This window comes from Ovis aries, chromosome 3 (assembly GCF_016772045.2).
Source record: "Ovis aries strain OAR_USU_Benz2616 breed Rambouillet chromosome 3, ARS-UI_Ramb_v3.0, whole genome shotgun sequence".
NCBI classification, from domain to species: Eukaryota; Metazoa; Chordata; class Mammalia; order Artiodactyla; family Bovidae; genus Ovis; species Ovis aries.
In genome coordinates, this window is record NC_056056.1 from 181,171,208 (window position 1) to 181,193,861 (window position 22,654).

Sequence of the window (22,654 nt, forward strand, 5' to 3'; positions counted from 1 at the left end):
ACCAGTACTATTGATATGGTTGATTAGCAATGTCTGCCCTGAGTGCAGCTTCATGAATGCCAAACATTGCTATTCATGATCTGGGCCAATTTTTCAGAATCAATCAAGGACACTGAAAAAAAAAAAATTATGTTTTCAGGAGATCTGGGTTCAATTGCTGGGTTGGAAGATCTCCTGGAGAAGGGGACAGCTACTCACTCCAGTATTCTGGCCTGGAGAATTCTATGGACTACAGTCCATGGGGTCGCAAAGAGTTGGACACAACTGAGCAATTTTCACTTACATATTCAAGCAGAATATTTTCCCATAAGACCATGTCAAATGGTGCCTGGACACAGAATAAGATAAATATGATTCCTTTTAGTGAATAAGACATTCCATTTACAATCCTTCAGCATTTTCTCAAGAAAGAAGTCTCTGTTTGGTTTCCATATACCTTCATCAGCTTCCCAACACTTGTTTATCTTCCCTTTAAAATAAGAGAGCAGATTTTCAGCAGGCAATAAACGGAAACATTCTGTTTTATTGTACTCGCTTTGTGCTATTGCCTTTTATTTATACTGAACATTGGTTTTTTCATTTACAGAATCAACATAAAATTTTTCCTTAAATAAAACTATTAAAACAAAAATTGAACTGATTTAAAGAAAAATATCAAGTAAACAATAACAAACATGATACACACATGTATCAGCATGCTGCTGATGAACTAATGAGTGGGCTTCTGTCAGGTGCTCAATCAGTTGAAAGCAGGGCCTATAAATGCAGGCACTGCGCGCTTTCACACCTCAGCTGATAGCAGGAACATCTCGCGGTCTTCACCTCTGGGAGAATTCTTGTCATCACAAGTGTGATCAATGCCAGGGATAGAAGGACGAGAAGTGGACGGGTGGTGGGAGCACCAAGAAGGAAGGGGCTCGCCATGTGTGGTGGGGCAGGACTGCCATGTGAGGGGATGAGCCTCTTGCTGGGGCGGGCATGCCAGAACCTAGTGGACATGGACTGCTCGCCTCTCCAAGGCTTGACCTCAGAAACGTCAAGGTGCCAGGGGTGCCCCTGAGAGCTCGATGATATCCACCCTGCATGAAGGCAGCAAGGGCACACGGAGACCAGGCATGGTGACGCCAGATAGGTTATTAATTCACCCAGGGACTACGATAGGATGTAGTCGACTCTGTGCAGGGCAGGGAATGGAACTGCCATCTGGAGGCAGTGTGCCAGCCTTTGAGCTGCAGAAAAGACCCCTCCAGTGGAAGTTGGAGCAGGAGGGGCCTGAGGGAGGGCTCCTATGACAGCATCAGGACCCGCCACTTGGAGGGGTTTACTTTCCAGCGGCTTGCCATAGTGGAAAGATCCAGCCCGCATCCACTTTGCTGGGCATTTGTGCATAGACGGGCCACAGCTGTAGGCAAGCATTCCGAGGTCACGAGAGACCCCAAAGGGGATGTGATAGACATACTTTGTCCCACCACCCTGTGTCCCTGAGGGCCTGTCCCTCCAGCACTGAATCTTGAGTTTGGGCACATGAGAGGAGGCAGTGTTTCCCTGTAAGGGAAGCAGAACTGCCACCTGAAGGATGAGGGGAGTTTGTCACCCAGATGAGGGAGGAGAGGGCCCCCCAGGAGCAGGAAATCACACGTACAAAGGAGTGGGGAAGTGAGGGAGTTCCGAGTGGCTCTGTAGGACTGTGTTGTTCAGTCGCTCAGTCATGTCCGACTCCTTGAGACCCCATGCACTGCAGCATGCCAGGCTCTTCTGTCCTTCACTGTCTCCAGGAGTTTGCTCAAACTCATGTCCGTTGAGTCAGCGATGCCATCCCACCATCTCATCCTCTGTCGCCCCCTTCTCCTCCTGCCTTCAATCTTTCCCAGCATCAGGGTCTCTGAGTAGGACTGTTGGGAGGATTCTAGATGGGAATGTCCCAACATGATGCTGGAGGACCAACAGGTCAAGAAGTTGTACTGAGGGCAGTGGTGAGCCATGGCAGGATTTTAAATCAGGAGCAGCACATGTATGCCCATTCGCTCTGTCGTGTCTAACTCTTTGCAATCCCATGGACTGTAGCCTGCCAGGCTCCTCTGTCCATGGGATTTTCCAGGCAAGAATACTGGAGTGGGTTGCCATTTCCTTCTCCAGGAGGAGCAGCATAGCTCCATTTATGTTTTGGAAAGATTCCGCTGATTGTCCTGTGCTGGGGGGTGGGTGGGAGGGGTGTGATCCAGGCAGGAAGCCCAGTGAGTAAGCCAGGGTGAAGACCACTGGAGAACCACAAACTCTCCCTGAAAAGTAGCTATAGGGCTGGAGAGGAGAAATGCTTCAGAGGTAAAACCACAGGAGTCCACGACGAATGAGGGAATGGGGGAATCAAAGGACCCCACCCCCAAAGTTCTTGGCTTGGGCAATAGGACCAGGGAGCAGCAACTGAGGTTTGGAAATCAACAGCTGAGTGTGCAGGACTGGGTGAGGCCCTCTGGGCAGAGATGTCCAGGGGTTGCTGGACACCGTGTCTCAGCAGGGGAAAAGCCTCATGGACAGGGAGTCCTCAAGCAGGCCTGGCGCAGCAGTGGACGGCCACCTGCCTCCCAGCTCTGGCTGTCTGTCTACACCAAGTAAGTTGGGTCCCGATCCTGGAGCTCTTGGAGGGATAGGTAGGCATCAGTGTTCAGGGTCAGGCAGGCAGTGGGGGCCCTGACTTGGCTTTGCCCGGGAGGGCTGGCCCAGGGGAAGCTGGTCCCCTCCCTTGGACTGGGGCCAGGTACCTTCTCTCTTGCTTCTCCCAGCTCATGCTCTGGGGGTGACTGAATATCCACCAGGTCAGGGGCTTCCAGAACAGGAGGCCCCAGTGGCTGGGGGATCGAATCTCCAGGGATTCCCTCCTGTGGGCTGGAGGCCAGCCTCTCTTCACCAGCCCCAGTGCCCTGCTGGGAAGTGTTCAGGGGGCCTGGGCCACTGAGGAGACTCGGAGAGAAGAGCAGCAGGTCTTCTCCGGGGGGGAAGGTGCAGTAGGCATCGTCATCCCCTGGTGGAGTCGGCAGGGGTGGAAGGAGAGCTCCTTCAGGGGCCCTGGGCCCACCCTCATTAAGCTCCTCTGTGCATGGGTCGTAAACGAAGTACACCTGGCAGGCCTCAATCTCTAGGGCATCTGGGAGGTGGAAGAAGAAGTAGCCTTGGTTGGTGAAGCAGCTGGTCACCGAGTGGCCGCTGGTCTCAGCTAAGGACAATGAGCCCTTGTCCTGCTGCAGCAGGAACAGCTGTGTGGCCTTGGCGTCCCTGTCCAACACCTCCAGTGGGGAGATCTCGGGGTCTGGGCCACTGCGGCTGAAGGAGGACGAGGGGAAAGGTGAAGAGAGCCACTTCTGTGAAGAGAAAGGACAGTGGGAGGATGAGGGGGCCGTCTCTTCCAAACTCAGCAATAACCCCTAACTCCTCCTTCTTTAGCAGTAGATTCAGGGCTGCCGCCTCCGGGAAGCCCTCCTTGACTGCAACCCCCCCCCCCCCACCCCCACCTCCACCCCTGCTGCCCTACCTCCCAAACGCACACACATGCACACACACACAAACTCTGCCCATTGGTTTGGGGAATGTTCCACATCAGTGGGTGTGCCTGCTTCCCAGCCTCAGTACAGATCTTTCTGGCTCACTAGGGGCCCAGGGGATGTGTTGGGTCAATACCTGACTGCTTATTGAGCAGCTAGTATGTGCTCTTGCCTGGAGAATCCCATGGACAGAGGTGCCTGGTAGGCTGCAGTCCATGGGGTCGCTAAGAGTCGGACACGACTGAGCGACTTCACTTTCACTTTTCACTTTCATGCATTGGAGAAGGAAATGTCAACCCCCTCTAGTGTTCTTGCCTGGAGAATCCCAGGGACGGGGGAGCCTGGTGGGCTGCCGTCTCAGGGATCACGGAGTCGGATACAACTGAAGTGACTTAGCAGCAGCAGTATTAGGAAACTAGTGCTGCTCCAGGTCCCAGGGACATAGAGACGGGTGGAATCCTCAGACTGACTGGTGGGGACCAGTGTGAGTGTCTGAACCAACCAACCAACCACTGCCGAAGCAGAAAGAGCCCTGAGAGTACATCACGACCACCATACGAATGCCCAGAGAGAGCCCGTGTCCTGGCCCTGATCACACAGCCAGCAGGTAGAAAAGCTGGTCTTCATGTTCCCCACTCACACTGCCATGGAACCATCTCCAGCGGGGAGCTAATGGTCCCGCCCCCTGCTTCCCACACACTCCACCCACTGAGAGAGGCAAGCACCCATCAGAAGCAAGCGCTTCTCAGTTGCTCTGGAGTGTGGAGAGCCCTGGCAAGGAGCAGGGAGACCCAGTTCCAGCCCTGGCCCTGGCATTCACGAGCTGTGTGACCCTGGGCAGGTGACTGCACCTCTTGAGCCTCAGTTCAGTAATAGTTAGCTGCCTCTTTCCTGACTGCCTCACTATGGCCCAGCAAAGAGATGTTAAAGAAGAAAATGAGGATGGAAACACTTAGCACAGGTAGCATGCACATGGCCAGCAGAGGTGTAGGGGACAATACCCCCCTGAGGACAGGGTGATGGGGCAGGAGGGTGCACTTGAGAACCCCAACAGCCTTCTGTCCTGGGAGCCTTCTGCAGCTGGACTGTGGTCCCCTGAGCACAGGGGCCAGGTGTGACGGGTCTCCCTGCACCCTTGTGCCCAGCGTGGGGATCCAGAGGCCCGGTCGATATATTGCAGGTGAATTAATGGCTGGACCACTTGACAGCATCTACCCCCTTCCCCAAACCAGGTGTTCATGTTACAGGAGAAAAGGCCAAGAGAGAAGGACAGTGAGGGCCAGCTAAGGGTGGCAAAGGACAGAGGCATGGGAGAGAGGGCAAGAGCCAGGCCGGGTGAGGCTCCAACACTCCAAGAGGCAGCGGAGGGCAGGGCCAGGCAGCAGTGCTGAGCAGCGGCCAGAAAGAAAGGGCAGCCCTGTGGCCTGCGCTGGTGTGCTGGGCCTCTGAGCTGTGTGGTTAGCCACTTCCGGGGCCTGGGCCTCCATCCACAATGCCTTGAAGTGGACGTGGGCAAGGGAGGGGGGATTGTGGTGTGGCACAGGAAGAAATTCATCCCTATCACACACAATGGCACACGTGCTGCTGGGTCCCACGGACAGGGCAGTGGGCCCTGGGGTCTTGGAGCTCGGGGGTCTGGGGCAGAGAGGCAGAGAGGAGCTGGCCTATCACCCAGATGCAGAGGAGAGGGTGGGGGTCCCTCTCGGCCATCTGTCACCCCCAGTCGCACCTGCACCCCCAGGGCCTTTTTGGGATACCCCCCACCACACACAGAAGGCCTGGGCCAGGCATTTTGACCTGGGGTTGATCTCCTGGGAAGATGCAGCTCTCTAGAAAGGACCGCAGTCCTGCCTCAAAATGTCCCAAGCCCATTGACTCAGAAGGACCTCAAGCTGGAAGCGGTCTGAGGCTGCATCTAGTCCAGCTTCCCACTAGGAATCCCTTCTGCTATGTGACCAACACATAGTCAGCCAAGGCTGGCTTGAATACCTTTGTTGGTGGGGAGATCACTACCTTTCAGGCTAAAGGAAAAGTTATAAGGAGATACATAACCCCACATAAACAGCACTGCAGGCAAGATGTGCCCAGACCTGGGAGTTTTCCAGAGACTTCCAGAAGGGGCCCTGATCAGCCCCGATAGAGAATGCCAAAGCTGGCTTGTGACAGGCCTGCTGCAGCATGGCTTCCCAGCCTCTGGGCATTTCTCTCGACCTCTGTCCACTCCCGCCTCACCCCCCTCCACCAACACCAATCTAGGGAGCCTAGAGTATGGGGTGGGGTGGCAGAATTGGCCCACCACACCTCCCTCCCCCCGTAAGCTTCCTTCCTGAAGCACGCGTGTGGGCTGAGGGAGACAACTGAACTCTGCACGGCATTCAGAGCGTTCCGACATACAGGGTGCACTTTTAAAATGAATCTGTTTTGTACCTAGAAATGCCTAAAGGCCTTGCTAGCATTTGTGATAAATCATGGAGGCTGGCCTGGAGGATTTTTCAAGAGCAGGGAAAGCACTAGCCCCTAAGAGCAGATCTGCACAAGAGAGAGGGGTGAGAACTTGGACCTGGTGAATCCTGCCCCAACAGCAGCCCAGTGCAGGTAATTCCAGTGAGGGTTTTGTGAGCATTAACTGTGTGCTGGGCTATTTGCTTGGGATCATAAGCATATTAATATTATCTCACCTTACCCACCCACCCATTTTACAGGTGAGGAAACTGAGACACAGAGAGGTGCTCTAACTTGCCCCAGGCCACACAGCCAGGAAGTGGTGGAGCCAGAATTAGAGCCCAGATAGGCTGGCTCACTCAGATGGGCGCTGCTATTCAGCCTGAGAACGCTGGTACCAGAACTGGGGAAAGGGGTCCAGGGCTTCCCAGGTAGCGAAGTTGTTAAAGAATCTGCCTGCCAGTGCAGGAGATGCAAGAGACTTGGGTTCGATCCCTGGGTCAGGAAGATCCCCTGGAGGAGTTCATGGCCACCCACTCCAGTATTCTTGCCTGGAGAATCCCAGGGACGGAGGAGCCAGGCTGGCTACAATCCATGGGGTTGCAAAGAGTCCAGCACGACTGTGCACACACATACCCGCGAGGCAGCTGACTTTACATTTCTTCGCCCAAAGTGCAAAACCCACTGTTGTGCACCTCCTTCCCACCCTGTCCACACCCCAGCCCCGCCTCTGGCCAGCCTGTGTCTACTGCCTGCTCTGTCCTCCTCCTCCAGACTCCTACCTGGAAATCTCCTCCATGCTCAGAGCTCAGCTGGGGAAAAAACTCCGAGGGGTCTGGGATGTGACACTTGAGAATGTTCTTCAGCCTGCAGAGGGGAGAGGAGGGAGGGAGCAAGGGTGAGAAGAGAAAGGAGCCCACAGTGTCCTGCCATGAGTCCCGCAGCTCTGAGCGCAGGGCGCAGTGCCTCACCACACACGTTATTTTGTCAATGTTGATTGCATGCCCGGTAAGGGAGGGTATTGTGCTGGGCACTGAGAACACAAGAAGAGTCAACAGAGGAGGTCCCTGCTCTTAAGGAGCTGACATTCTAATGGGGAGCCAGTCAATAAACCAAGTGTGAGAGCAGAAGGACGTGGGGGTGGGTGGCCACAGAGAAGACCGGAGCAGAGTGAGCCACGAGGAGGGAGGTAAGAGAGAGGTCAGACTGTGGGCCTCCTAGTCAAGGCTGTCATGGACAGTGGCTCAAGTTGTGCATTGCCCAAGGGTGCCTGGGTTTGTTTTTTTTTTTTAAGGGGGAGGACCGATGGTGACTGGAAGCTGAATACCAGCCCGTGCACTGCTTGCCAAGCTGAGTGCCCCAGTGTCTGTGTGCATCCACTTCAAGATGTATGCCTCAAGACCCCAGGAAACCTGGCTGCTGCCCAGAAGTCCAGGCTCGGATCCCAAACTTCCTTCTGGTCTCTGACCACACCCACTTTCCCATACTCTCCGTTCCTGGAATGCTCCCCCCTTGTTTCCACCCAAGGTCTTTGCACAGGTTTGTCCTTTGCCTGGGATGGGCGAGCTCCTGACCCTTTCCTGCCTGGTTTGCTCCTCCTCCAGATTTCAATGCCATCATCACCTCCTCGGGGATGCTTACGCTGGTCACCCCTTAGCTGAGGCTCCCCTTCCTGTTGTCTACTTCCAGTACTTCTAGCACCTTCTTTCCTTCACCACCCTAATCTCATGTCATTATAAACCTGCGTGATAAATATCGGCCATCCCCGATGGGACAGTGAGTCCATGAAAATGTGATGACATGCCTGTGGCTGTGCTTACGTTCCCAGCACTCAGCACCATACCTGGTTCTGAGCTGGTACTAGGCAAATAAAGGAAAGAACAAGTGAATGGTCAGGCCCATAATGACAGCCCACCCCCCACCACAGGCTCATATACATATACATGCTCAAGTCCTGAGCCTAATGCTCGGGGTAGAGCTCCCATGGGGTTCTCCCTGTGCCTCTCCTCTTGGGCTGGTCCCTTGGGCCTCCTTCTTTGGGAGGAAAGGCCAGATGTTAGGAAGGGAGGGCCCTTGGGATGGCAGAGGGAGCATTGGAGTGTCAGAACACAGGGCTCAGCCCAGAAGCTGACCTGGCCATGGGGGATGTCATACCGAGACGCGAAAGACTGGGAAGGGAGCATTCTCCTTACCGTAGCCTGATGCACTGGAAGCTGCCCAGAAAGTAAACCAAGAGGACAAGACCAAAGAAACTGCCAACGCCCAAGAAGATGGGGACCAACCAAGGGAGAGGTGGGATCTTCTTCTCGGTTTCTGCCCAAGGGGTAGGAAGAGGAGAAGGGGAGGCGTTAAAGAAGTGTGCCCTGCCCTGAGTCACTCCAGCATCCCCCACACATAACGTGGTGCTGAGGGACAGGATGACCACTGACCCAAGGCCTTTATAGGGTCCCAGCTGGTCCAGCAGAGCTGCTGTGTACCTGGCTGACATGGAGGGCATCGCATGCCTTCATCACAGCAGCCCTGCCGTGGTACCATGCTACCCACTTCACAGACGAAGAAATAGGCTAACAGGTGAAAACAGCCCACCCCAGACCTTGGCAGAAACCAAAAGCTTGAGGTTAAATGGTAGAGTAAAAGGAAAGAGCCTCTCCACTAACTCACAAGGCCTCTGAGAAGTCACATCCCATCACCAAATCCTTGTTCCCATCTGCAAAACTTGCCCACATTTCCCACCCTGCAGGTCACATCCAGTGAGCTAAAGATAGTCAAAGGGTGCTGAACACATACCCCAAGACTGCCCCGCCAGTCTCTTTCTCCTTTCCAGGCTGCATCCCCATCTCAGCTTCCCATCAGTACCTGCAGGGACTGTCCTGAAGGCCAGGGGCTGGCTCCAGTGGCTCCAAACCTCATGGCTGCCTAGGTGGGGCTTGGCCCGCACCTGAAGCTCATATTCCGTGCCTGGAGTGAGATTCTCCAGGAAGATCCATCGCTGGTTCTGCTTGAGGATCAGTAGCGGGACGTCCTTGGGCAGAGATGGGGCTGTCAGACCAAAGGGGTCTGCACTGCCCCCTCACTTCCTGTGGCAGGGCTGGCTGAGCGTATGAGCAGAGCAGTGCCTTCCTTTATCCCTTCCAGCCCTCCACCCTGCACTGTCCCCCACTCCTACAGGAAGGCTCCCCAACTAGCCACTTGCAGGGGCCCCAGGAATCAGGGTCTTCCTGAACTCCTCCCCCTCTCTCAACTCCAGTATCCAAAGCCATCTGTCAATCAGCTGGTTCCACCTCCAGAACCTATTCTGGACCCTTCCCTCTTCTCTGCACTCCTTCCTCCTGCAGGTCTGAGCCCCCATGACCTCTGAGCTCCGTCCACGGTCTCCCTCCTTCCCTGTGCCCCGCACCCCTGTGCCCCGCTGCAGTCTCTTCTCCACTCAGCCATAAGGAGGGGTTTTCCATAGACCTCTTCCTGCTCGGCGTCACCTTTTTTGCTTTTTTTCCAGCGCGCCAGACACACAGGCCGTCTCTTGCCTTTGCAATGGTTCTTTCCTCTGCCTGGAAGACCCTCCCCAGATCCTCAAAGGCTCAATTCCTGCCTAAGCCCCAGATCTCAGAAAGGCCTGGTCGCATGAATCTGAAGGAGCCTGGCCCAGGCCTTCTCAACTGTGTTATCACAATGAAATCTCATGAGAGTATGTAGAAACATCACAGAGTCTCTTCCTATGCCCCATGCAAGTTTCCTCAGAGGCAGCTTGTCAGATCTCCCTCCGTTCTCGCCCCAGCATCCAGCACGGAGCAGGTACTCAGGGAATGTTTGTTGAGTGAGAGAGCGAGTAAAGGAAAGGGTAAGTGAACGAATAAGTGATCAACCTCTGTGCCTTAGACCACACTGGATTTGAAGAGGGCACAGTGGCTGCCCAGGCCCTCTGAAATCTTCAGAGGGGGAGTCTGCTGCCTCTTAGCTTTGTAAATCTTGCCTAGAAACTGCCACCGGCAGGACCCCTAGGGTGCCAGGGGGCCTCAGAGAGACGGTGTTGGGGGGGCAGTTCCAAGGAGCAGCAGGGGTTGATTAGGGGCTTCTGTGGCTTTGCTGAGATGAAGGATGGGCAGGGTGCCCAGGACAGGGAGGAGTCAGGGCAGGTGGGACGGAGCCAGGTACTCACCTCCCAGCTGCGGCCTGCAGACCTAGTCCGGACCTCAAATTCCATGACGTCTTGGATGTAGTGGGATACCTGGGAGATGGTCCAGGTTATGTTGCACCTACGGGTCTCTATGTGGGCGACTTGGAGTGAGTGGGGTGGAACCAGACGAACTGGAGACAGGAGAGAGACAAAGGCAGACAGAACAAGCTTGGGGGGTGCCACATGCTGATGCTGAGATGAGAAAGCCGAGCCGAGCTCCCACCTCCACCTTTGTACCTGCTGTTCCTCCCTGCTGGCATTCTCTTTTCCCAGGGATCGGCAGGTCCCTGCTCAAACATCACCCATTCAGAGAAGCTTACCCCGCCCACCCACCACTCTCTGTCCCCGTCGCTTGTTTCATTTTTCTACCTAGTACTTATCATCATCTGATATATTAAATATCTATTTCTGATTCTTTATTCGTTTTCTGTCTGCCCCACCAGACGGAGCTCTCTGAGGGCAAGGACTTGATCTCTGGAGTATCCTTGGTGCCTGGAACGTTACCCAGCACATGGTGGGCACTTCATTAGATATCTGCAGAATGAATGAATCGAGGCAGTCTTTCTCTGCACTCAGATTTGATCAGAGAATTATCTGGATCATCTCATTCATTTAATTTAATTCTACGTCAGCAATCTTATATAATAATAAGATTGTATGATTCTGAAGTTCAATTGATCTAAATTTTTATACTTCTGAGATTCTATAGAACTCCACAAATGTTTATTGTGATATTTCTGTGTCTTGGCTTATAGATTCTTAAGCAACCATGTTGTTGTGGTTGTTCCTTAGTCGCTAAGTCTTGTCTGACTCTTTTCGACCCTATGGACTGTAACCCACCAGGCTCCTCTGTCAGTGGAATGTCCCAGGCAAGAATACTGGAGTGAATTACCATTTCCTTTTCCAGGGAATCTTCCTGATCCAGGAATCAAACCCACATCTGCTGCATTGCAGGTGGATTCCTTACCTCGGAGCCACCACAGAAGCCCTACAGCAACTCTAGACAGCAGGTAACTAGTTATCCCCACTTTACAGGTGAGGAAACTGAGGCTCAGACATGTTAAATGACCTGCCAGTCAGATTACACTCAGTTAAAGTAGGGTTGCATTTAGAAACCTTGGATCTCACTCTATGCTCCCATCTCTTTCCTAGAGATGACCTCCAAGGTTGGAGATGGAGAGGGGGATAGGCTAGAGGTGGGGGAAGCCACTTAGTCATTCACCAACCTTCCCCCAGCACCACCCAGATCAGCCCTGATGCTGAGTATTCCGAACAGAGTTGTAAGGATGGCAGAAGTTCTGCCCTCAGGAAACTCACAGCCCAATGAGGGAGACAGACCCATTATCAGGCAGCAAAGACCCAGGACATAAACACCCTGAAAGAGGAGGTACCAAGGGCTCCAGGAGTCTGGGAAGGCCTCCTGGAGGAGGTGACTCCTCATTGAACTTGAAGCGTGAGTGACAATTTTTGGGGTGACAAGAGCCTTTCAAGCAGTGGGTCCATGGTGTGCAAGTGTTTAGAGGCATGGAAGGGCAAGTTGAACCTGGAGAGCTGGCCGTTGGTATGGCAGGAATATAAGCCACAAAAGGAGGCATGCTGGAGAAGGAAGCCAGGCCAAGTGGCCTTGAACACCAGGATAAGTGTCGGGGACATCATCCCAAGTTCAGTGGGCAGTGAGTTGCTCAGACGGGGATGTGGAAGTTGATGGGGAGATAGTAGAAACTAGAGAGGGAGACAGGGAGGGAGGTGGCTGCCCACCCCATACCAGCTCCACCCTGGAGTCCTTACTCACTGTAATCAAAGGGCGTGATATCCTGGGTAATTATCCTCGTCCACTTCCCGCCTTCAGAGCACATCACCGTCAATTTCATGAAGTCCACTACGGTCAGTTTCTGAGACTGCATGGGAAGGAGGCTGGGGATGTAATTGCCAGTAGCTGGTATGGGGACGGAGAGGCTGCTGGGATGTGGATGGCAGGGGAAACCACGGCTGTAATAAGCTGGACCCCTCCCTGAGATCCTCCATCTAAGACACGGCTCAGCAAACTTTATGGAAAGGATCAGATAGTTAATATTTTTGACGCTGCAGGTCATATGATCTCTGTCACAACTATTCAGTGTTGCCATTGGTGCTGTCCTGCAAAAGCAGCCATAAAAAAACAGGAGAGCAAATGGGTGTGGCTGTGTGCCAATAAAACTTAATTTATAAAACCAGACAGTAGGCAGGAGCAGAGCTGAGTGGCTGACACCTCAATAACCTCGGATCCCTCCTGCCCGGGTCAGTCATCTGCTCTCCCTGGATGCTGCCTCCTTCCTCCTTTCTCCTACCTCCCCAGCCCAGGAAGCCCACTCTGCCGCAGCCCCTGACCACTGGGTATGCTTGGGCCTCCATAAGAAAGATGCTCCTCTGCACCCACTGCCCCTCTGGCCACCCCTCTTAGCTCTGGTTACTCACTTCTGGAGAAGGTCCCAGGACCAGGTTGCATGCCCAGGATCCCGGCTTCACTCGTTGCAGCTCACAGGTGTGGTTCCAATTTTTTTCAGGAAAAACCAGCTCTCTTTGAAGAAAAAGAGGGACCCCTTCAGAGCTGGCCTCAGGAGGGTCCCCGTGCAGCATTACTGATCTGATCCCGGCTCTATGCCAACCCCATCTGCCCCGCTTCCTTTTGTGAGCATCTCTCCCTCCCTCCTCATCTCAGTCAAGCCCCAGGGCAGCTAAAGTGATCCAGAAACAAATCCGTTCAGGGCACATGGCCCTTTCAACGTAAAGCCCTTCAAATTCTCCCCATAGGGTGCAGGCGTTCCTTAACAGGCCCTCCAGAGCCCCTTGGAATCACCACCTACCTGGGAGCCAAGGTCAAAGCCGCCCTGCTGGCTGCTACCAGCAGGATGTTTGGATCAGCGACCCTTCACCAGTTCCTTCCCAGCCGGCAGGTTCGTTCCCCAAGCCTCTCCCCAGTCCCCTGTCCCCACAGCTGCCCTAGGCATCTCATAAATTCCCAGGTTATTCAAAAACTTTGGGGAAACCCATTAGGTCCTCCTTGCCTCTAACATCGAGTCCATCCTCGGCGTATCAGGCGAGCAGCCCAGTGTCTCCAAACTACCTAGTCTGGCTCATGCCCAGCCTTGCTACTGCAGCTCGGATCGCACACCCACTGCAACTCAGGCTCCAGGAGTCTAAATATCTGACCCCCCAGTTCTTCCAGACCCCTGTGACATCAGCAGTCTGTGGGTCTTATTAGTCCAAAATTCTCAAAGTGTAGAGTTCTTGGAGTCTGATTTCAAGAGTGTAAAGTTCAGGATGATACGATCTCCATGCCCTGTGGTTCCGTACACTTGCCCGTCAACCCCACACGCACCTTGGAGGCTGACGGCTGTGCAAGTAGCAGGCGGTGGCCCGCAGGCCCTCATCATGGTTCCAGGTGCAGGAGACGTTGGCTCTCGAGTTATAGAAGCATGTGATGTTGGAAGCATTTGCCTTGAAGATGCTTCGTGTGGGGCTGGGTGTAGGCCACACACGGCGTACAAAGGTTCTCCTGCCATGCCTGTCCCTACCAGGTGAGGAGATGCTCAGTCCTGGTGGGCAGAGAAAGGGTTCATGGGTCCGCTTCAGAGAGGACAAAACTGAGTCCCACAGCCCGCAAGGACCCCCAGACTGGTCGAGGCAGGGCAGAGACAAGAAGACATTGTCTTCCTGGGATTCGGAGAGGCCCGTGGGTACAGTGTAGACAGGATGGTTGAGGGAGAAGGTAGATACCCGGTCTCTGGTCCCATTGGGTACAGCGTAGACAGGATGGTCGAGGGAGAAGGTAGATACCCGGTCTCTGGTCCCATTGGCCCCGTCCCCCACCTCCTACCCCTGCTGATGGGGCTTCTGCCAAGAATCAGGGGTCTCAGAACAAGTTCTAGAAGGGCCTTGGCCTCCCTCCTGAGGGAAAGCCCAGCTCTGCAGATGCCAGGGTCCTCACCGTTCTCTGCTGTAGATGCCTGAGGGATGGCCAGGGACAAGAGGAGGACAAGGAGGGACAGACAGCAGGACAGAGCCGGAGCCGCCATCACATCCACGGGCGGGGGCTGGGGAAGGGAGCCCTGGATGGAGGAAGAAGGGGAGAGGGCGCGAGTGAGCAGCCAGCCACCTCCTCCCCCACCCAAGAGACAGGCTGGGCACTGCCCTCCCGAGGTGCACCCGTCGGCTCCCCGCCATGCCAGCCTCAGGCCTTTGCACCTGCGCACCCCTCTGCCCCACACATGCTCTTTCCTTTCCTTTGGAGATTCAGGGCCCCGTGTTGTCATTGCTGAAAGGACTCTCTAGCATGTCTAACCTTGTTCAAATGTTGGGGAAAATAAGTCCCAGAAAGAGGAAAGACCTGCTTACATCCACGTAGAGAGGCCAGCACAGAGCTGGAATTAGAACGTACCTCCTCTCTACCCAGCTGCCTGCTTAACCACACCAAAACCATTTGTCGAGAGGTTCCTCTATGCCAGGCTGTATTTTAATTAAACCTTTAACCATGGCAATCAGGGTATCTACTGGAGATACACTCATTATTCCCATTTTCAGATGAGAAACTGAGGTGCAGAGAGATGAAACAAATTACCCAAGGTCGCACAGCTCATAATAGGCAGCTGTGGAATCGGAGCCAAGAAACACTGCCTGGAGCCCAGTGAATTGTGCTGATCACCTCATAACAATACCTCATAGTAATTCTAGAGGAGGTGAGTGCAGTGGGGGATGGGGACTAAGCCCTCACACTGTGCTAGGGTTTCGTGTGCACCAGCTCATCTAACGGAGAAGGCAATGGCACCCCACTCCAGTGCTCTTGCCTGGAAAATCCCATGGACGGAGGAGCCTGGTGGGCTGCAGTCCATGGGGTCGCCAAGAGTTGGACACGACTAAGCGACTTCACTTTCACTTTTCACTTTCATGCATTGGAGAAGGAAATGGCAGCCCACTCCAGTGTTCTTGCCTGGAGAATCCCAGGGACAGGGAAACCTGGTGGGCTGCCATCTATGGGGTCGCACAGAGTCGGACATGACTGAAGCAACTTAGCAGCTGCAGCAACAGCAGCTCATCTAATCTGCCAGCAGCAGGGGCTGGGAGCATGTATTGTCTCCTTACTCCGATGAGGAGGCCAAGGCTCTAAGCCATAAGCCCACCCAAGGTCACATTGCAGAAGAAGCAGAGCTGGATTTCCACCCCCGGACTGCACCCTGAGGCCCATTCCCTCTCATCATTCTGGCCCACCCAGACTCTGTCCCAGAGGTAGGGCCCACAGCTTCCCCTCCCTGGGGAGTCAAACCCTGGCAGGGGCAGCGAGTATCTGACCTGGTTGTGGAGAAGGGCCCAAACAGGTACCCGGGGGCACCTCCTTGCCTGGCCTACTGTCTCCCCAGGGCAACGCTCCCAGGATGGGGCTATTTGCCTCTTTCTTTGGATCCTCCAACCCGCGATAGCACAGAGCACAAGGCTGGGACCCCAGAGGCTGGGACCCCAGAGGCTGGGGAGCCCAAGAACGCAGCTCCAACAAGCCCCTAGTGCCCTCTCTTTGTGGATCATGGCCCTGGGGCCCCCCAGAAGGAGTTGCCTAGGGCCAGACCTCCACCAGCAGGGTCACCCTAGGCCCAGGACAAGATCTGGCACAGAGCCTCTGTATGAGAAGAGAAGGGTAGAGGCAAAGGTGTGCAAGATTACAGGAAGGTCAGGGCCAAACCACAGCCCCAGCCTACGTGAGTCGGGCAGAAGAAGCATCATCTAGGATGAGTTCCCGCCACCCATAGCCAAAAGGGTGCAGCGGAACCCCGAGAGGGCAAAGAGCAGGAGGATGGGATGAGGAGGGCTCCCAGCTGTCTCTGAGGCTGCCCCCTTCTGCAGAGGAGGAGAGAGAGTTTCAGGTCAGTTAAGAAACCTGCTCAAGCTCTCAGAGGAATGATGAGGCCCAGCCTCAGGGAGGGCAAGTGGGATCTCTGAATCCCCAGCTGGCTCCATCCTGGATTCTCACACACACCTGTGCCCTGCCCTTCATGACTGCACAGCCGAGCACACTCACGGACTCGTTAGGTCCCCACCTCGCCCTGGGAATGTGTGTTGTTATCCCCATTTGATAAGTGTCAAGACTGTCAGAGCTGCCCAAGGAACCGGATTTTAACGCAGGTTATCTGATGTCAAGTTAGAGGAGGATAGTGATGATAGCGATGGTGATGGAGCTGATGATGACGGTGATGGTGGGGGTCGTGATGATAGTGGTCCTGATGGCTAATGCTCAGCCCTCACTCTGCCCAGCACTGTCCTTAGCACTTTCAGGTATTACCTCACTCAACGTTCACAGCAACCCTGTGAGTAGATAACTGTTATGACTCCTTTTCTCAGATGAGGAAACTAAGGCCCTTGTAAGCCTCTTGGGCTGGAGTTGGGATTTGAACCCAGTCAGTATAGCCTGAGGCTCTGCCAGGGCTAATATTGTGGGATGTGGGGTACCGAGAGGCTGGGGGAGGGTTTGAAGCAGGGGCTCGGTAGTCTGAGTCACATCCCACCTGACCTTTGAAGCAGGGGCTCCATCTCCCCTCGGCTTCTCCGGCCAACCCCTCATCTCCCACTCTAGGACTCTCTCTTGCTGTTTAAGTTTGGGAGCATCTCCCCAGCTGTGTGTGGGATGCTGGCTTTAGGGGAAGAAAGGGGACCCTTGGGGGTGGCTCCACCCCTTAGGTGTTCCAAATACAGTTCAGGGTGGGAGGCCTCAGCCCCCAGGAGTGGAGTAAAACCCTGACCTTCAGGGAGTTCTACCCCCTTTGGGGGCACCTGGAGACCCTCCTCACCTGCTGGGTCACACATACAAGTAAGGGACAACAAAGATGAACTCAAGCTCAGGAGCCTAGCCTGCAGCCCAGGGCTCCCAGAAACCTCCCAGAACACCCACTTCATAGCCAGGTCTCAGAGGGGCCCCTCTCCTTTTCCCTCACCCGCAGCCTCCTGAGGTACCCTTTACACAGGGGCACATCCCCAGTGCAGGCCACATCTCTCCCACCCACACTCCACACCCTCTCTGGGCACCCAGCACATCTGAGTCTCAGCCAGCCTTCCCCTTCTCAGGCCTCCAACCTCCTTTTCCACTCCTCTCGGTTAGGGGACCCAGCACAGGGCCTGGGAAAGCCCCTCATCCCAGAGTAGCTCCTGGCTTCCCACAGGGAGAGTTGGGAGGGAGGGAAGGACTAGAACCTGAAGCCAGAGACATGGGAACAGGGCCTGCCCCATCCCTGGGGGATTCTAAGATAAGCCTGGGGGCAAGGGCTGAGAGATGGCTGATCAGGCAGAAACTTCTGGTGGGTCTGAGTCAGAGCTGAAAGAAATCCCCGTGACCTTCATCTCCAGCCCCCTGGCTGGTGGCAGGGGTCAAGAGGGAAGCTTCGGCTACCTGGGGACCAGGCCAGGCAGGGCCAGGGCAGGGTGGGTCTTACCTGGCTGGGACATGGAGCTGCGATGCGCTGTATCTGCTTCTCTCCGCTGCTGGGACCGCAGCCATCTCCCCAGGGCCGGGCTCCAGCTCCCTCGGCCCAGGTAGTAGACGGCTGACGGCGCAAGCAGGCAGAGACTAAAACCCCAGGGCCAGCCCACTTCCTGTGCAGAGGATGGAGGGGGTAAGGCCTGGGGGTGGGAAGGCGGGGGAGATCTGACTGGTTAGAAAGCCTGAAACTCCTGCAGCACCAGGGGCCAGATAAAGATCTCCCTCCTCTGCTGGGGGCGGCTGGGGTATGGGGGGGTCGGGGCGGGGGGCCACTGTGGGTGTTGCGGTAGCAGGCGCGCGCGTGCACCGTCGCACACATGTCACTCTCAAATAGGCGCCACGCTGCACACAAGAGCCTGCGGGGACAAGACCCCTTCTTCTCCCTCTCATGCCACCCCCTCCCCATCTCACAGGCCGCCTCAGGCCTCTGACACCTTCATCCAGTCACACACATGTCCACTAACACCCAGGCCTCGCTCAGACCCGTCCCTTTAGGTGTGCCCCAGCCATGGAATGAGACATGCCAACTCCCTCAGACACCCTTTCTCACCCGGCCTTCCAAGAAGCCCCTGACTCAGTTTAGCATTCAGGGATGACTATTTGGGGGGCCTTTGCAAACAATTGCAATCAAATTGGCCACTTATTGAACATTCTAGAACCTTCCTCTGCCTCTCAAGTCATGGTTTATAATCCGCTTTCTCCTCCTTTCCTTGGCAGAGAGAATCAGTTCCAGGCTTTTTCTTTTTTTTTAATACCGAGCAGTTACAGACCCCCTGTTTGGGAGGGTGCATGTCCACCTATATCCAGTGTCACAGGCCTAGGGACCCCGTGACGTTCCATCCAGTGTCAGAAGAAGCAACTCTGCTCTCTCTTTATTCTAAACTGTATGCCTCGGGGAAGGTTTTCCTGTGAGCTGCCATCTCTTTCACCACCGGGAATCAGGTGAACAGGACGGGGAGTGAAAAGAGCAGCTCTGCAGAAGTTTCTGTCAGCAGAGAAGTGAGAAAACAGAGTTGAAGACCCTGAGAGACAATCAGGCCAACTCCCTTCTGAGCAGGAGGCAAGAGCCAGTGTGGCCGAGAAGAAGAGCAGAGTCGAGGCTCCTGGAAGCTGGGTGACCCGCCCGCCTGTGCTTCCCTGCCCACGCCTGTAGAATGAGGGGTGGCTGTTCCTGCGGGGCTGTCAGGAGGACTGAGCAGCAGGAGGGCGTGAGTCTCTCACCTGGTGACCCCCTGGAGTGGGCCCTCAGAAGCCCATCTCCCCCTCCCCTAGAGCAAGTCTTCTGACTGTAGGAGAGAGTGACAAACATGAGCACCACAAAGACGAGAGTGACAGCCGAGATTTACTAAGGCTAGAATAGTTCTGGAAGCTTCTCAGGAAACGGGGGATGCTGATTCTCCCAGGGAGGAAAGCCGGCTCAGGAAAGGAGGGGAAGTCCGCTTTTTGCTGTAGACTCTTTTATACCACGTGCATGTATTTCCTGTCCCCAAACTCACGAATCCATATATAAAGATAAATCCAAGGAAGGCAAATGCCACATGATATCACTTATATGGACTCTAAAATATGACACAAATGACCCTGTCTATGAAACAGAAACAGACTCCTAGACACAGAAAAGAGACGCGAAGTTGCCAAGGGGGAGGTGGGAAGAGGAGGCAGGGATTGGGAGCTTGGGGTTAACAGAACTTGCAAACTCTTGCATGTAGAATGGATAAATAACCAGGTCCTACCGTACTGCACTGCACTCTACAGAGAGCTATATCCAATCCCCTGGAATAAACCTAATGGAAAAGAATATAAAAAAGATTGTATATGGGTGTATAACTGAGTTTGCCATACAGCAGAAATCAACAACATTGCAAATTGACTATGGAAGTGAAAGTGTTAGTGTCTCAGTCATGTCTGACTCTTTCCAACTCCATGGACTGTAGCCCGCCAGGCCCCTCTGCCCATGGAATTCTCCAGGCAAGAATACTGGAGTGGGTTGCCACTCCCTTCTCCAGTGGATCTTTCCAACACAGGGATCGAACTCAGATCTCCTGCATTGCAGGCAGGTTCTTCACTGTCTGAGCCACACTTCAGTTTAAAAAAAGAAAGATAAAATCCATCTGCAAGTGAAGGCAGAAACTGTGGACCCAGCTTTGTCCATGCTCAGGCATGGCTGCCGTCAGCAAGCATGCCAAGCACCCCACCTCCACCCCCACCCCCTGTGTACACACTGATGCCCACCTAGCTTGCTTCCATGCTCTCTGCAGAGCTAATGCCTTCCTTCCCATTTTACAGGCAAGTAAACTGAGGCTCACTGGTCACCCAACCAGAATGCGGCAGGACCGGGATTAGAACCACAGTCTGTCTGACGGAAGACATCAGATTCTCTCTGAGACGACCTGAAGAGGAATCCAGGAACTTCTCCAGTGGCAGGGGCCCGACAGAGCCCTCTCAGGCCTGCCCAGACCTTGGACTCAGGAGTTTGGGGGTTACATCCAGCCTCCTCCAGCCATCCCCCTTCTGTCCCAGCACCCAATATACAAAGCCCCTTAAACCCTGTCCTGCGCCTTCCTTGCTGTGTCCTCAGGGTCCCACTGTGAACCAACTTCCCTGCACCCTTGGCTCTCATGGACAGAGCCGTGGCTCCTGCCTGGGGACCCCACTTTCACAGGAGCCGTGGGGCATGTGTATTTGGGCTCTTCTGGCTTCTGTGTCCTTTGTGACCATGACATTTCCACCCATCACAGGGCTGCCTCTTCTGGAGATGCCAGACCCTGTGCCCACCTCAGCCGTGGCCTCTACCAAATGCTCCCTCCCCCTTCCTCTGTGCTCCAGCTCCCAGGTAACTTCAGGGCCTCATAGCAGCCTTCAGACTCCTGCACCATCTTCTCCCCAGGGACCCTCCACTGACTCCACATTGCAGCCCAGGTCCACCCTGAGACCCCGTCATCACCCTGACTTGTGCCAGCCAGACCCCCTTGTGGCCACCACCCCTTCCACTCTGCAACAATGTCCCAGTTTGCACTGAGTCCAGCTGTGTCTGTCAAAAGAGAATTGAAGAGCGTAACAGGACGCTAAAGTAAGAGAGCAAGTTACTTTTCTTTCACATAAAAGCCATCCAGGGACTTCCCAGGTGGTCCAGTGGTTAAGGGTCTCCCATTCAATGTGGGGGACACGGTCAGGGAACTAAAGATTCCACACGCCACGGAGGAACTAGGCCCATGTGCTGCAACTACTGAGCCCACACGCCACAACTAAGACCCAACCCAAATAAAACAACAAACCATTTTTTTAAAAGTCGTCAGAGGAAGGCTGTTGAGGGCTGGTGGAGGGGCCCTATGATGACATCAGAATCCTCAGTTCACTTCGTCTTGCTACTGGGGTTTCCCCAATATCTTTCTTCTATCTCGTGGACCAAGAAAGCAGTTCAAGCTCCATCCATCACACATGCATTCCTGCAGTTGGACAGTGGAGGAAGAAGCAAAGAAGGACATCCTCTGCCAAGTAAGGACCTTTCCCCAAAGTTGCCCTAGACACTTCTAACTTACATCCCATTGGCTATAACTGAGTCACATGACCATTTGTTCGCATTCCACCATGAGTCGCCTGGTTCATCAGCCATTCCAGCACCAGCCCTGAGCAACTCATGTCTCATGCAAATTATGACAGTCACATAGAAAGTGATTCCCTGTTCCTGTTCCTCACCAGCAAGGCTCCAGGGGAAGCAGCTGTTCTGCTTTGCCTGAGGCAGTTTCCAGAACACAGGCGTTTCAATGCTAAAACTAGGACAGAGCTGGTCACCCACTGCCAGCCCACTCTTCCAGACTAACTCAACGGGATGACTTAAAACTGATTCTTCCTGGAACCCCCACCGCAGCTGGATTGGACCCAAGATACACATCACTTGCTTATTTCAGGTCGTGACTTTCTGTTCAGGTGTCTGCACTGGGAGTTGCCTGAGAACAGGGACCGAGTTTGATTTACCCAGATTGTCCCAGAGCCTCGAAAATGACCTGACACACAGAGGTGTCAAGCTGCAGGGAAGGAAGGAGAAAATGGAAAAGGAAAAGAATGGAGGTTTCCAAAAGGACCCAGAAGTGGCAGATTAGAAACAACGCAGAGAATATCTGTATTTGAAGCTTCAAGAGGTTTTCCAGGGCTTCCCTGGTGGCTTGGTGGTAAAGAGTCCACTTGCCAGGGAACACCGAGTCAGTCCCTGGACTGGGCAGATCCCGCCTGCTGCAGAGCAACTGAGCCCGCTTGCCACCGCTGTCCAGCCTGTGCTCCAGAGCCCGGGAGCCACAACTACTGAAGCCTGTGCTCCTCAACAAGAGAAATCACTGCAGTGAGAAACCTACGCAGCACAACTAGAGAAAAGGCAGCAACAAGGACCCAGCAAAGCCAAAAAGAAACAAACAAAATTCTTTTTTAAAAAAAGGAAGAGACAGTTGTCTACAGAGGAGCTACCCACGTCCGAGGTCAGGGGCAGGGGCCTAGTGTGCCAGGATGCGACGGGGCAGGAACCGCCGAGAAGAGCTACCCCGCGTCCGAGGTCAGGGGCGGCGGCCGAGAGGAGACATCCTGCGTCCGAGGTAACGGCGGCGGCCGGAAGGAGCTACCCCGCGTCCGAGGCCAGTGGTGACCGGGAGGAGACAGCCCGCATCGGAGGTCAGGGGCGGCCGGGATAAGCCACCTCGCGCCCGAGGCCAAGGGCGGTGACCCTGAGGAGCCACCCCGAGCCCGAGGCCAGGGGCGGCAGCTGGGAGGAGCCACCTCACGCCCGAGGCCACGGGCCGTGACCCTGAGGAGCCACCCCGAGCCCGCAGCTGGAAGGAGCTACCCACGCCCGAGGCCAGGGCCCGCAGCCCGGGAGGAGCAACCCGAGGAGCAGTGGCTGCAGGCACAGAAGGGCCTAGAGGAGCTAGCCCAGGTTGAAGGTCAGGAACGGTGGCGGTAAGGAGATACTCCTCAACCAAGGTAAGGAGCAGTGGCTGTGCTTTGCTGGAGCAGCCG

At 54.7% G+C, this 22,654-nt stretch overlaps 1 protein-coding gene across 7 annotated transcripts; it reads right to left on the reverse strand.

Annotated features, from left to right (window-relative positions):
* Positions 1–520: 520 nt before the first annotated feature.
* IL2RB (interleukin 2 receptor subunit beta) lies at positions 521–22,307 on the reverse strand. 7 transcript variants are annotated; one of them, XM_060414173.1, is made up of 11 exons: positions 22,113–22,295; positions 20,926–21,096; positions 14,120–14,240; positions 13,511–13,727; positions 12,607–12,709; positions 11,945–12,050; positions 10,135–10,283; positions 8,766–9,000; positions 8,171–8,291; positions 6,761–6,845; positions 521–3,356 (listed from the first exon to the last, which is right to left on the reverse strand). In XM_060414173.1, the coding sequence occupies exons 2-11, from the start codon at positions 20,926–20,928 to the stop codon at positions 2,601–2,603; spliced, it is 1,896 nt and encodes a 631-aa protein (XP_060270156.1). In that variant the 5' UTR covers positions 20,929–21,096; positions 22,113–22,295; the 3' UTR covers positions 521–2,600. The 7 variants fall into 7 exon arrangements, with proteins under 7 accessions (XP_060270156.1, XP_042103191.1, XP_042103190.1 ...); XM_042247257.2 differs by lacking the exon at positions 20,926–21,096 and having other exon boundaries at positions 22,182–22,307; XM_042247256.2 differs by lacking the exon at positions 20,926–21,096 and having other exon boundaries at positions 22,113–22,279.
* Positions 22,308–22,654: the final 347 nt, after the last annotated feature.